Below are 15193 nucleotides of genomic sequence, written 5' to 3' on the forward strand. Positions count from 1 at the left end.
TCACCCATCCTAATCGCATGCGCCGGATTAAAGGAGAGGTTTCGGTTAAAGCAACTGTACCATTCGCATTGCCCATTCTTGCATGCGAGGAAATGAGTTGGTGGATCAGGGCAAGACTATGCTGGCTTTGGGGGGGGGGGCGTTGTTGATTTTTTTCGTTAATTTTCATTGTGTACAAAGTTTTTCATGTTACGGTTTTGTGGCTATACCACCACGGAGACCGCTCTTTGACCTTGTCGTCACACAAGTTGCTTTCGTTATTTTGCAGCCACGTTGCATTGAGTCCGTGTGGACCTTGGGATCCAGTTGGGAATTAGCAGTTCCTAACCCGGTGTGCAGAAGCCGGGGTAGTCCCACAATTTGAGGTTTGTGCAGTTTTATTATTTTAGTATTGTATTTATAGTACAGCATTTGTTGATAAATTTCCATTTGAACGATTTGGCATTTGAGGTTTTGCACGTAACTCAACGTGGTCCAACTGATTGCTGGGGGCAATCAACACCAGGTGACCTAACTTCTTTTTCTCAGCCCACTGGGTTGTTATTCGGGCAATCAAATAAGCTCCTCTTATAATGGTAGTCGTTGCAATCTCAGCAATGCCTTTATCGACGTACTGTAGTCATGCCAATGGTCTTTTCGGTTTTTATCTGCGTAGGCATTTTCACTCAGTTTTGTATACAGATCCCTGGGTTGAGCACCCGCTGGTCCTAGCTTTACATCTCACTTAAAGGCTACTTACTTGAGGAGGGTTTTGCTGAGAATGATGTTAAAACTGACCTTGGTCCGCTTGATGACAAATGTGTTGCTTGCTAGTAGTACTTCAGGAGACAGCGACAATAGCGGTGAAAAATTTCCAACCAAGCTTCTCAGCTGGGTAGACACAGCAACGGCCCGTGTGCACCGGCAAGTTTATGGTAAGGTAGCTTTTCTCTTGCGTGCCGGAAAATCCGGGTCCGACAATAGAACAAATCCTCGTTTACAAGCCTTTAGTTATCTTCCAAGGGCGTATGTAGACATCTAGTGCGCCTGTCTTATCCTGTCGTGCTTCTACGGTGCAGCATCTTCTAAAAATGAAGCGCGAACAATGAAATTTTCGCTTTGATATATTGTTTCGAGTCTATCAGTGCCTCCCCGTTGCAAACAGGGACTTGTGTGGAATCTTTAAAAACAATTAAACGATGAAACGGTGTGATACTAATCTTCCACACCATTTTCGCCCATACACGAGGCTCATACGAGCTTCTCACAATAATTCTCTGTTTCTTCTCAACCGCCTTTGCGTATGCACACACTTTCCTGCAGGCAGCATTCATTGTGTTAGGGTTCTGTTATTTGATAAAGCTCCATAGGCAGATGCAGAGGCAGCCCAGGTTAACCTTTCGACATCCCAATAATCTTATTGCGCATAAGTTAACCGATCAATATTGGGAGTGGAAATATGACAGCTGGAGAACTGTCACCTTTTGGAGTATTGGAGAAGAACTATAAAAACCTGGAGGGGTGCGGAAGTCTACAGTGGCACTAACACCGCAGGACAGGCTCGAATGTCAGGAATCAGGAAGTCTTTCATTTTCCTGCTCAAATGAATGAACAGACTACGCGACGGAGATTGTGAGAACAATGAACACTGTCAAGTCGCATCGCATGAGAGACTATGTATCCGGAAGATAAGGGTGGATAGAGAGTTTCGGCTGTTTGGCAGGCGTGTCCTCATGAAAAAGTGTGCGGGTGTTCTTTTGTCCTCTTCCCTCAGCAGTGTGTCATGCATTGAATCGTAAATAACAGTGGGTGTCGTAAAACAAAAGCGACCAACGGTTTAGCCGTGCCTGCAGTTAATGAAATGACAAACATAATTAGAGCCATGACAAGCGTGAGTCATTAGTTAGTGGGTTAATTTGCCGGAGCTATCCGCCTGCATTCAGATAGAATTTGCGGCTTGATAGTCAAAACAAAGAATAAAGTGGTTCAACCTCCTTGGACCGTAGTTTAGACACAGCTAACTAATAGGGTGACCTCGTGTAGTGAACGTAATACACGCGGAGGAGTTGCGACATAAACGATACATCCAGCTGAAATCTGTTAAAGCATATTTGGGGGCCAAGACCTGCACCAAACACATGTCCCTTTGGTGACTTATGATTCCTCGTCCCATTGAATAAATCAATGAGATCAGCTCATCGTTGACAATAGTGCTTTTGTTCCATATTGCTGAAGATCAAAAAGCACTACCAGCAGCGGTAATTTGTCTGGTAGTCCAAATGAAATACTCGTATCCAAGCTGGTTACGGGAATAGAAGAATTGTCGTTCCATGCAATGCATTGTTTTCATTGTTTGTTTTTCAAAGATCAGAAAAGAGAACAAGGGAAGACCACCCAAAAACTTTCAACGTTTTCCACCGCATTCCGTTAACTGCTTTGATTCTCAGCAGGTCACAAACTCTGATACCATCTTGGGTTGTCTCGTATTTTGAAACGTCATCCCTTGTGTATTATTAAATTGAATAATATGCTGAAAGAAACTTGCATTAGGCTCTATCTTTTTAAGGAAACTTTTGCATACACTGCGGATTGCCTAGCAACTACAAATAAGCATACTTCTCCAACCAAGTTATTGCATGACGATGCTGTGTAATTTTGCACCTGTTTGGAAAACGTGATGAGCGTAGGTCGGTCCAGCATCTGCCGTTGATGACAACCACTTCAGATCCCTTCAAAAAATACCACGTTATATTTCACGGCGGATAAAGCTTTCACTCACAGTACATGGTGTTTAGTTATATGGAAGCAGCTATCGTGAGAGCCTGCAATATGATATCTACTTTAGGATAGATCAGTTTTTCCTTTCCAGATAACCATTCTCTATACGCCCTATCCTCTTGAACAGGTAGTAAACTTTGCGCTCATCATTCTTCTGATACCAAAAAGCTGGCTTTAACTATAGTACCCCGTGTTGATTGTTGCATTACCTTTCGGTAACCAGCACTCCGCAGATTTTAAAGAAATCTTTCAGTCGCATTTTATTGGGAGATTGTCTCCGTGAAGAGGCCGCCTTCGTAGGAACCACAATACAAGATGCTTACTTCAAACTGGTTCCTTGGGAAATAGTTATTTTTTGTCCTGTCATCCAGAGGGCGCTACAACTAAGAAAAGTCCACTTTTCTATAGTCCTTTCAGTTCATCACACCTGAAAAAGATAGAGGTATGCATAAAACAAATCCTCATGTTAAAATAGAAACCATAGATTCCTGTCTTCTAAACCGTTGTAAGTAATTTCAGATACTTTTTGTGAGTGAGCGTTGCAAATGTGAACCAAACCGTGTTCAACATGTGTGATCCCCTTGAGAGTTACAGCTAATGCACAGTTCACGGAATCTGAGGGGGATTCCAGAATTCGGTGGTACGGATATTACGCACACGTTCAACCTGTTCGATACTTTTAACTGAGCAAGGTTGATACAAACAGTGCAGCCTCAGACGCACTGGCAGTATGGACCATGCCTCCAAGCAATGCCTTTTGGAAGGAAGGTGAACACATTTACGTGGGACACATTTGTGAGAAGTTCAAATATCTAAAAACTGTTGTTACTTCAAATGGTCCTGAGAATATTCTTGTAAAAGGATGAGAAACTACTCGTAGCTGTTTCATCCTTTGCTCAAAGTGACTTAACTGGAATGTGGGACAAATATGAAATATTGTTACATACGAAATTTATTGACAGTCCGACCAGGAAGAGATGCGGTACACCAAACTAACCGTCAGATTCGCGATATTTTACTTACTGGGTTTCACGTAACTTATGGTGCTGCCTATTACTTACCATGCCGAAAGCCATAGAATATGTGGACAGTATTAGATGTTGATCAGATGACTTGACTAGTTTTAGGATCGACGTGCTGATGCAAAAGAATATTAGCTTTTGCTCATCTACCCCACTTAGATGAACTTCAAGAAAACTCAGCATCTCTGAGAAATACTGGTGATACTCCGAGGCTTTAGTTTAGTTCAGCGCTTTCTCTAAAGCCCTTTTTATACATTTCTTCCAGATTAAGTGCTTGTAAAAATGATGATAGGGTGAGGAGTTGTAATACTTTCCCATGTAGATTTCGTCAGGCCAATACAGCCAATCTGTGTTTAAAAGCCCAGAACCACTATGCAGCTGTTCCATCTCCACTGGAAATCGTCAGTAGTACGCACCTTACGAGACCCCAGGAAGGTTTGAACTTACAAAATCATCCTACGGCAAGTGACGAATTTTCGCACCTCATATTTTTATATTTTTATACTGTACTTTTTCTCAACGAGGCCTGTTTGTGCATAATTTCTGTTTGCCCTTTAGTATGTCACCGAAAAGACTGAAGATTGATCTGGTAAATCTGTAAAAGACTCTCACTACTGACAAGGCATGGGGGATATGCACGTGCGGTTTCGCGCATTTGTGATTCAACTCATCTCTATCGCTGATCTACACCTTCTCTGGCTAACAGGTGTTGTTCAATCTGTGTGAGGAAATTCCCCCTGATGAACTGACTTGGTGTGAAAACAAGCGTGCTTTTCTCGAGAAGTGCACTCATTCGCAAATCAATTTGGTTTTCAGGAGAGACCCAACTGTAGAATATTGTGAACGAGATATTCAGCTGAGCTCTCGTGAAAACCAAACTGATTTGCAAATGAGTGTATTTCTCGAAAAGATTCCAATCTGGGTTAGAGTAGAAAATAGGGGCGACGGAAACTCGGGGATCTCGCCTACCTGATGAGCTCCAAGAAGGGCGAAACCGGTCGTGGGCTGTCAAAGAGTTTTCAACGACCTTGTGAGTAGTTTCCTCCATCAAAGCGTGCTTTTTGTTTAGAAGGCGGAGTTAAAATGCAACGTCCCGAGAGCTCATACGGTTCATGTGACTGTTTTTAGTAGCGCAGGTAAATAGGACAAGCAGCGAAAGGAAAAGATGGTCCCTATGGTCCTTTAGAAACGCAAATAGTACACATCATTTGGAGAAAAATGTGTGGTCCAATCCTGACTGAGTGCATCAAGAGTTGCAGTACTTCCACTTGGAGGAAACATGTCTTTCCCGTGTGCCTGTAAATGTAGAAGCATAGAATTCCATCTATTGAGACGAATATCGATGAATATCACCACAAAATCTATCCGTGCCCAATTGCTTCCGAGGCATCTTTTCATTGGCTCTATACTTGTCCTTTGCGTTCTAGATACCAACGTTCGGAATACTTTTGACAAACTCTAGGATTTACCGGTAAACTATCAGGCTGACAATAATGCCAGGTAACGATAGACAGGTCGAGTGGCACATTGAAATGTTAAGGTGTCAAATTTACTTCACTAGCGCATCACAACTGCCTACAGGTGACATGGCCGATAAACAACGGATACGCTTGATGCGTAGCTATCTAAGTGACTGGTGTGGGCTCGCTCGAATGAGCTGAAAAGGTAAACAGCTCCAAAACTGCTCCAATGCTCTCACCATCTCACTTAACTTCTGCGACTGAAAGGATACAAAGTATACCTTGTTTGTCACGCCAGAAACATGTCTATGCACAATGACCAACGAATATTTCACAGGCCTTTGATGCTGCCCGGAAGCAAGCAAAATAAATTATCGAAAGAACGAGAAGTTGACCTAGCTCTTCCTACAGAGCCGCGCTATAAAACGGAAGGGTAAATTACATAGGGTGTAAACATACGTCACTTTAGACAACCCCATTAGGGTGAAGCTTGTAAGATATTGTTTATCATTCTTTGCCCGAGGTAATTTCCATGCAAGCAAATGTCAATTACTAATCCAGCAAAAAATATATAAACGTAATATAGCAATACATCATAAGACAAATTAATTGAGAAAAATATTGGGGAGGTATTTTGCAGCTACAGGACTTATGGTTCGCACGTAATTTGAAAGTAGCAAAAGCCGCTACTGTCCGTAGGAAAAATCTAATTCCATTTAATCAGAATCAAATTTACTAGTTTCAGTGATTTACTACGTTTGAATACAACTTCATGGATGTGTATCCCGGTTGTTTATAGCAGCTTTTTTGCCGGTTATCAGTTAATACTGACTCATTTTTACCCTCACAGTCCGATTAAATATTTATCTAACGCGTAAATTTTATCCGATCACCATCTGCTTAGCATTCCACGAGCCTGTAACGCTCAAACGCCTAAAAATTCGCACTGTAATCGAGTGATCTAGCAATCAGACTGTTGAACTGCATGCCCTCATGCGTCCCAAGAACATTTGTGCATCTGAGTTATAATGATGGTTAAGGGAGTTTACTGGAGTGGTAGCAAACGAAATAGGGCACCATGGCTCTATACCTTAGGTTTTTGTAAACATTATTGAATGATATATTGCAATACCGTCAGCTAATCTCGTGCCTACAGATAGTTGGATATGCCTCAAATGTATTAAGCCGTGGATACCTTTCTAGTAATCATGACTTGAACTGAACTGCTGAAGTAGGAGAGCTTTGGCTAAGCAGACATTCTACATATGATGTCCTTCAACTTAGCGTTTTTGATTTCCACCGACTCGGTTTATTTTATTCATTCAACTACTTGGCTAATCCAGTATGTTTAGTAGCATTAGTCAGAAAAAGTAGCTTACAAGAAACCAACCAATCGTCCACTAGTCAGGTGTTTTCCAAAGAGTACTTCATATCCATAGAAAGCAGTGCTGCAGCAGCTGTGATGATTTCCCATTTCTCCGAACTTCTCTGAGGAATTGTTTGTTTATAATGAAAAAACCCTGGGACATATTTTTACGATGCAGGACAGTGGAAGCGAAAGATCCCGGTCACATATATTCTAAGCCTTTGCCAATGACGGCACAGTTCTGAAGCACCATAGTTTAAATACAGTTGCAAGTAGCTGAGTGGAGACTCACTTTTCTGCGCAAGAAAATGCATTCTGCCTGAACTAAATAGTTGAGAAATGGATGGTCTGGCTAACTCGAAGAAAATTGCGCCCCCGTTAATACACCTGAATAGATTTCCCAGGGCAGTATCACTTCATTTGCTCAATGGCTCTGGATATTTGCAAAATCCTTGTTAGCTGTAGAGTAGGGTTCTCATATATATGTCAGATTCTAAATTACCTTTGAAGTGAGACACCCATATTGCGCAACATCTCAAGATGTGTAACAGCGGGGGAGCTTCTAATTAGCGGTCTTTATGCATAGGGATTCAAGAGGGAGTTTCAGTACTTAATAAAAACGCGACCATCATACTGTTACGAAGGAAAAGCCACGCGTAGGTGGAGGCAGCCACTCAAGTTAACATTAAGATGGTTTTAGTAAATGATACAGTTGATTTCCTTCTCCAGATTGGATCAGAAATAGAACAATGTTCTTAGATTCTTAGAATAGATCGGAGAGGAGATCTGCCAAAAAATAAGGAGAGGTCACACAGTAGCGGGTAAAATTTCGACAGCCGATCGAGTAAGCACTAGTTTGCAAGTATGTCCTGTTGTCAAAAGGTGAAGTGGAAGCCTGAGTGTGTTAGGAGTCATTTGGCTAATTGTCCATCTTAACGTCATTAGAAACCCGGGGACTGCGCCTAGCTGATGGGCCCCAAGAAGGGCGAAACCGGTCGTGGGCTGTCGACGGATTTTAAGCAACCTTATGAGTAGTACATTACAAAGATGTCATTAAATAAAGTTCCACGGGAATTTAAACCTGTCATTTTCCTTACCTTTATCCACACACATAAGTTAAGTGTACTGTTTACCTCCGAAAGATTAACACCCACAATTTCACATCTCTCATTTTTCACAGGGCACTCTGAGGTCGCATGGATAAACATGACAACTCTATGGTCTTTCGGTATCAACACAATGCTCCGAGTCTTTCTGCTCGCCATTCCACAGCCTAGCTGGTCGTATAGTTTATCTCCAGAAAGAGGGGTCACACAAGCTCTACGACTGACTACGCAAGTATCAGAATCAGCTCCAGACACCATTGTGGCCAACCTCACCAAACTCTTGTCCAGTTCCGGTATTCCGAATGATTTCCTACATCAAAAAAACAGGTCGCTTCTTCCAGTCACTTTTGAGTTGTTGGATATAAGTGCCAATCTACTGTCCATGTTGCTTCCACATCAGCGTGTGAACTTCGCTTCTGTTGTACACATCGAATCACACTTTGGCCTTTTAAGGTTCACTGTATCACTAGACCGAGAACGATTATGTCCTGACTTGCAGGGGACTAACACACCATGTGCCGTTAATCTGCTTGTGGTCGCCCATGTTGTACGACCACCAGACGAAGTTTTTACTGCAAGTAGCGGGGACCAACCGGTCAGTCAGAAGACACACACGGAAGCAATCTATATTGATCTGACCATCATAGTCGCCGACTTGAATGACAATGCGCCGTATTTTCCAAAACTAGGTGGTTCAGACCTAGGTATTCGAAACCTATATGTAACAGAAGAGTGCCCACTTGGAACTTTGATTTCTCTACCAATGGCATTAGATTCAGACAGTTTAGACAATGGCATACGACGCTATGACTTTCATTCGGCGTCAACGTCGGTAGAGATCAGACAACATTTCCAAATCCGACTTTTCCGCGGAATTGGAATCCAGTGCGAACACATGCAGCTTGATCCAGAGAACAGAATGCTCGATACAAATCTTGAAGGGTTAGATGCACCTTCCAATCCAGGTGTGATACCCTGCCTCCAAGTAATTCGTCGTATAGATCGAGAACAGGTGAACCAATTCAACTTCCGCTTGGTTGCGTTCGATGCAGCGAATCAACAGGGTGATGTAAACGTTCGTCTCATTGTACGAGATATCAATGACAACTACCCAACATGGTCCCGGGTACTCACCGTCTATACGCATGACGGTCGTACCCGTTTGGTTGAAGGTTTACAACCGTCTGGTTGGATGCAGTCTTCGTTTAATGGAACGACTGATAATATCCGCTACTGGATGACTACTCAGGAATGTACATCACAAAGGAAGCTTGTCCAACTCAAAGCGGATGACCAAGATGATCCTGAGACAGATAATGGGCGTGTAAACTTCCAAATAAGTGAACAGTCCCCCGATCTTGAGAGGATTCGACGACGTATTTTTATTTCAGGAGACCACATTTATCTCACTGATTCTGGATTGAGAGGTCTGAGCCTCATGAACATTTCCTTACTGGTGACTGCAAAAGACGGAGCAGGAAAATTCAGCGACGCCTGGCTGGATCTGCATATTGAAGATTGTAACGACCACCCACCAATGATTTTGGTAAGTCAAATTAACAGTTCTTGTGGACATAACCACCACTACATCTAGTAAATTTCAAAAATCCAAACAGATACTAATCTACTGAACTATTTCGAAGAAAAGCAAGTTGAAAATATAAAAAATCGTTCCTTTAGCATGGTGTTTCATATTTTGGTTGTGCCAAAAAGTAGATCCACGTCAACTGAACTGTGGATGAAAGAATTAGCTGAAACTTACTGAGGAAGTTGAATGCATGACATGAGAGAACTGCGGAAAGTGAGATAACGAGACCTTGATTGTATAGGGGTTTGTTGTCTCACTTTGTGCAGCATTTCTGCGATAGGTAAACAACATTTCGCATCACACGAAAAACGGCTAATCAGAACAAATTATTCAGTGTCTCAGCCGACAGTTATTTTTCCCAGGAATGACTTATTTTCATTCGCCTAGGACTCACTTTCATCTTTCGACTCCGAATAAACTAGTCCTTGATGCAGTGAATGCAAGCTATTTGTGTGAGCACATTTGGTATCCTAAGAGTGAACAAATTGTTTATTGCAATCTGGAGCGCTGACGTCGGACTCTAAAACTTGTTTTTTATACTAATTCCGTAGTTTGCTTGTAAATTTTTTGCAATGACCTTATCTTTAGATACATTTTGACAAGTTTCAAAGCTAGGTCACAGATCTTACTGGACAGTTTGGTACATGGAGTTTGTCGCCACAGAAGAAATCTGGAATTTAAAGTGTTAATGCATTTTCCAATAAGAGCAGTGTCATCTATGTGATTTGAGTGGAGTGCCTTACGCGTGACAGTTTTCTATTGGCTTGAGCTAAGGAAGTAAGATGACTTAGTGAGTTTGCTATTAGGGAGAACATCGGAGCTGGACTGGATTGTGATTGACAATGGTTGTCGACAGGGAACGAGCAGACAATTACGTGCAATTACGTGCGACAGAACTATCGCGAACGTTTCGTGGAGGCATGATTTAGATGGGAATCAAAGTTATATGACAAGACCAGGGATAAACGTCAATTGATTAGATGTGACGTTACGTTGATACAAGTCAAATCTTTACTCACTCACTGCATTCCCGATCTGCATGGGAAGAAGGCTACTGTCGTAAACCTGAAGGTCAATTTGGGCCTTGAGGAATATTACTTCTCACTGGCATTTATCAAGTCATTCTGTCAAACAAAGGAAACCATTCTGATCCATTCTGTAAGCCAACCTCCGAATTATTTTTCGTTTTCGACAGTGTCACTTCATTATTGCACCGAGTAGAATCTTTTCAGTGATTTTGAGGTCGTTTGTAAGAATGCTTGATTTCAAGTGCCTGGTTTTCCACACTTGCATTTTGCGGATGCAAATCTGTGCTCTGAGATTCAGTTCTAGCCTAACGACATCATCAAAGATCAGCTCGATTTTCTGTTGTTCTCTAGCATACAAGCATAAATTTATTACGATTTGCGGCCTACATGTGACAGCATAAATTTGCCTCACATGGTGATTTGACCTTGTACACCTTGTACACATCGTCATCAGCATCACCATCGAGAGCATAACGTTAATGTACAACACTGATGTTTTGCTACGATACAATAATCTTTAATGGGAAAGTCCCACGGTGACTAAGAGAATAGAAGTTAATTAGTGCTAGCCTATCACAGACTTTTTAAGGTATAAAATTCCGAACAAATATAGGCAGTTTGGATAGACAGTCATAGCAAGAACTTCTGACACTTGTTGAGATTCAGGGATACGTCACTTTAGGGATTCGCCCACTGATCTCATCCACCACAATGCAGTCAAAACTGATACAGCATTCAAGATGCGTAAAATGGTCCACAACTTCGAGTGCTCTCTTTCGATTGTAAGGGGTTTGTTCAATTGCAGCACGTCTGGAAGCATGACCTTCACTTTGTAGGCGAGAAACACATACCATTGGATGGGTTAAATTTTCTCAGTTCATCCAAACTCACTAGCGCCTTCTCTCATCCGGAGAAAAGAGCGACATAGTCGGCACAATCCAGATCGACAAGGTTTCCATCAGCAGTTACTTGAACACCATCTTTTTAAAGACCAACCAGCAATGGTCACATTATTTCATCGGTCAAGAGAATGAATTAGAATGGAGCACCCGTGAGCACCTCTGACAGACACCGGTTTGTGAACGGAGGCTTTTAGAGAGCTTTCATAAGTTCGAAAGTCTGCGAACTTATTGTTGTGTTCGAAAATAGGTATATGGTTTCTAGCCGGACGATTCCACTCAAATCTACACAGTTCTTTGCAGTGTATACTCCCAGAAGTTGAGCAAAAGAAGAATTATTCCACATCAGTGCAGTCTAAGCTTACTAGTGTAGAACAATGGGTTTCAAGTAGACCGTGAGCTTCCATCTTGCTTGATTGGAAATATGTATTGTCTCTTAGTCACTCATCATCATCATCGTGAGCTACAGCATGAAATCACTGTTCGACTCTGATGCTTTGCTGCAGTACAACCATGATTAATTTGAAAGCTTTATTGTGAAGAAAAAAAAGGTGGACAGGGAAGAGACCTGGTGCTGGCTTACTACAATCATTCGGAGGTGCGTACACCTCTAGACACTCCTTCAAGCATTCGGAGTAGAAACTGATAACAAGAATGACTCTGACGTCGACTAGCAGCCATTTCATATAGCGTCTCTAGCCAGCGCAGTAAAGATCACACGGTCCACATCCTGGAAGGCAAGTCGTACCAATAGTACCCAAACTTTACGTCATCTCTTTCATACCCACCCTGAATTGAGTACAGAAAACAGACTCTCTTTAGCAAACGGTGGTTAATCGTGCGCATTAAATGACCCACTCAACACAGCTTATTATGCTAGATACATTTTTCGGCGGAAGGCCCTGTTGCACAAGCTCAAACTCGCTTGCTACTTGCCTCCTTACGGACTCGCCGACACCAACCCACACGAGCAATGGTTCTGAGACAACGAAGAATGAACACATGTTTTTGTTCCGCTGCTCAAACAGGTCAATTCTCGGCCATACAATAAAACAGCGACCTGATACATACGTCCCTTGAAATTCAAGGTTAAGCCACTTTGATGTAATAGGTATCTCATACTAGTAATCGCGACCCGGACCTTGCAAATTAGTGCATTGACCTTATTTGCCACACTACAGTCAGAACTTATAAAACTTCCAATATGCGTGAAACGCTCCACAAATTCCAGTGCCTCTTCCTGGATTGTAAGTGATGTTCTCAGTGACTAAACATTCAGGAGCATGGCCTTGCACTTTGTGAGAGCAAAGCGCATGCCGAAGTACGGGACGAATTTTGTCACTTCATCCAAAAACACTAACACCTATTCTCCTTTGGAGACTAGAATGTCGTTTGCATATTCCAGATCGACAGATTGTTCATCAGTTTCCATTTGAGCATTGGGGTTTCGTGAACCCTAAATTGTTTTTTTTCATCAGTCATCCACCAAGTAGTGAATTAGGAATGGAAAGATTGGATATTTGTTCGCATCTTTCACTGACCTGGAAAACGAAGGAAAAAGCGACTCGGGACGACCGGGTGTTCGGAATCCACCTATAGTTTCCAAAACGAGTGGCAGTTAGTTAGTGATCCGCGCTATCGGTAGCTGATGGGCTATGACCATTTTGGGTGCGTGGTTGATAGTTTATTGGAAGACACAATATGGCCAGTAGTACTGCGTGAAAACGGCTTGCAGTCAGCACATTTCTGAAGGAATCGTTCACCACCCAATCGCCCAATCCATGACGACCGCATGAATGAGTCTCAGTTACTCAATCGTGCGTTTCTGTTTCCTGCAACCACAATGATAACAGAGCTTTTAGCCTGCCGTGACAAGGCATTCAGGATGTCATAAGTGTCTTTGATGGTGTCAGAGCTAGAGCCGGTTGACGCCCAAGCAGGCACGACAATTAGGGAAGCTGTGAGGCTTGTGAGGCTGCATTACCGAAGTAGCCATACGGAGGCTACTATCAACATGTATGCAGTCAAACATGGAGAGTGAAAGTCAGTTAGCTTTTTGTCTTGAATCCCTATTTTAGATACACAGAACATATCAATGTCAAGCTTGTCCAGTGTGACAGAAAGAACAGTTTGTTGCCTTGCCTGCTTTAGAGTGTGGATATTAAAGGCAGTCCACTGGAGTGGGCTTTGATGTTTGGATTTCGACTTCAAGATGCATGTGGCTGTCTGTTTTGGTGACGCCCAGATGTTGTGGCCAAAACCGTTGGAATAAGAACAAGGTTGTCAGTCCTAACGGATGAGCCTACTGGGAGAGAATTATCAGTGGAACGGGGAGCGATGACAGATATTAGAGGCAGCTCGTTTTCGCTCATGCTCCTTGCAGAATGAAGTAGGTAACTCTACCCAACTGATGACACCAGGTGCCGACCTATGTGGCATGGAGGGTTGTACGTGGGCTGGGTTAATGCCATCAATTCGGGTCCTCGGTCAAAGCCTTTGGCTCATAAGCCTGACTTGATTGCATTACAACAGTGCTTGGTGGGGAACAAAAATGCATTACCATTTTTGAGGACGAAGTCCCCACGAACGTTCCAAACCACAAGCTGGGGTTTGGTCAAACCTTTAACCACTGACCAACCTGGTATGAGGGACTTTGTGGGTGTCGCAAGGACACTACCCAGGGTCCGTGGGTCATGGAGTCACGGAGGCACGGAAACCGTCACACTACAATAAGGCCCAGTCTCTTCGTGATGACTGTGAACATCAATCGAGAATTTGCATAAAAAATCACTCCACGTATGCGAACAAATCATCTGGTGCAAACAAAGGTCGAGTGGAAAACCGCATATATACGACAACTGAATGTAAACATTTACGAATGGTCACATTTTATGCGAATGTGAATTGATATGTTATCGTCAGATATCATCTGTTGAAATTTTGCAGTGGTGGTGCTATCTGAAAGATGTGTTCGCCAGTAGGAGTAAGAAGTTCGGTCTCCTATTAACAGTGACAACTTCATGTTCATACCATCCTGTGAGTGTCGCAAAGACACCTCCCACTATGGCCGAATGAGTCATGGAGGTGTACACCACCGTAAGGTCCCTTCGCTTCGTGAAAGCAAGAGTTTTGTGTTAGATGCGGTAAAGAACCGCGATGTCCAAGGTCATCTGAGAAACCTAGTAAAGGCGACACATAGAGCCGTAAGTTAAGTTAGTCAGTGCACATGGCAGCACAATTATTTCGGCCTTCCGGAAGACCTGCACCTGCCCTACACAACCCGAAACAGCTGTATGCAGGTTTGCATGATATCACGTCAGCGTAATCGATAGCTTAGACATCCACAATGTTTATAAGTCACAGAAACCATCAGGATCCAGTCTGTTGTAACCAAAAGTAGTAAAGTTGTGTCAGATGTCTGGCTTGCACTAGAAGACTTTTTCAAATCCAGGTATCTACTCACCCGCGAATGAGCGATATTTTGGCCCTTAGAATTTAGGTAATCATCAGGTAGTCACATCAGATACACAATCATGTACGTTGCTCAGTGATGGCAGCATTCCTTGTAAGGTCTCTAGGGAACGGCCATTGTCAAGTTCACGTGCCCATTTTCCTCCTGGGTTTCCGTCTGTCTTTGAAGAGCTTCATATGTGTAGCCAGGTTTCTGTTGATCAGAGACAGATCGTGAATATTCGTTTTAATTCTTCTCAAATTCGCATCAAAGTGCGCAACCTCATGTGCTTCAGTGTGAGTATTTATGTAAGCTCATGTGGGTTACTGCAAAGTTGCAGAAAGCTCCAGGGGCTGGTTTACTACTCGACTGTAAAAGTCAAATCTACCGTTGACCATTTTACCATACAGATATCGATTTAGTCAGTGGGGTCTGTAGAATTTCTATTTATTTGCCTAACCAAAGAAAATACTCACCTTTGTTGGTTTTAGTCACCAGGATATATATATATATATA

At 42.7% G+C, this 15193-nt stretch overlaps 1 protein-coding gene across 1 annotated transcript in view; it reads left to right on the top strand.

Annotated features, from left to right (window-relative positions):
• Positions 1-7811: 7811 nt before the first annotated feature.
• T265_01453 (hypothetical protein) overlaps positions 7812-15193 on the top strand; it is a gene marked incomplete at both ends in the record, with an annotated part of 9140 nt that continues 1758 nt past the window's right edge. The window contains one exon of the mRNA XM_009165479.1: positions 7812-9257. Coding sequence (XP_009163743.1) covers positions 7812-9257 — 1446 coding nt within the window. The remainder of the gene's footprint in view (positions 9258-15193) is intronic.

This window comes from Opisthorchis viverrini (assembly GCF_000715545.1).
Source record: "Opisthorchis viverrini unplaced genomic scaffold opera_v5_15, whole genome shotgun sequence".
Lineage (NCBI taxonomy): Eukaryota > Metazoa > Platyhelminthes > Trematoda > Opisthorchiida > Opisthorchiidae > Opisthorchis > Opisthorchis viverrini.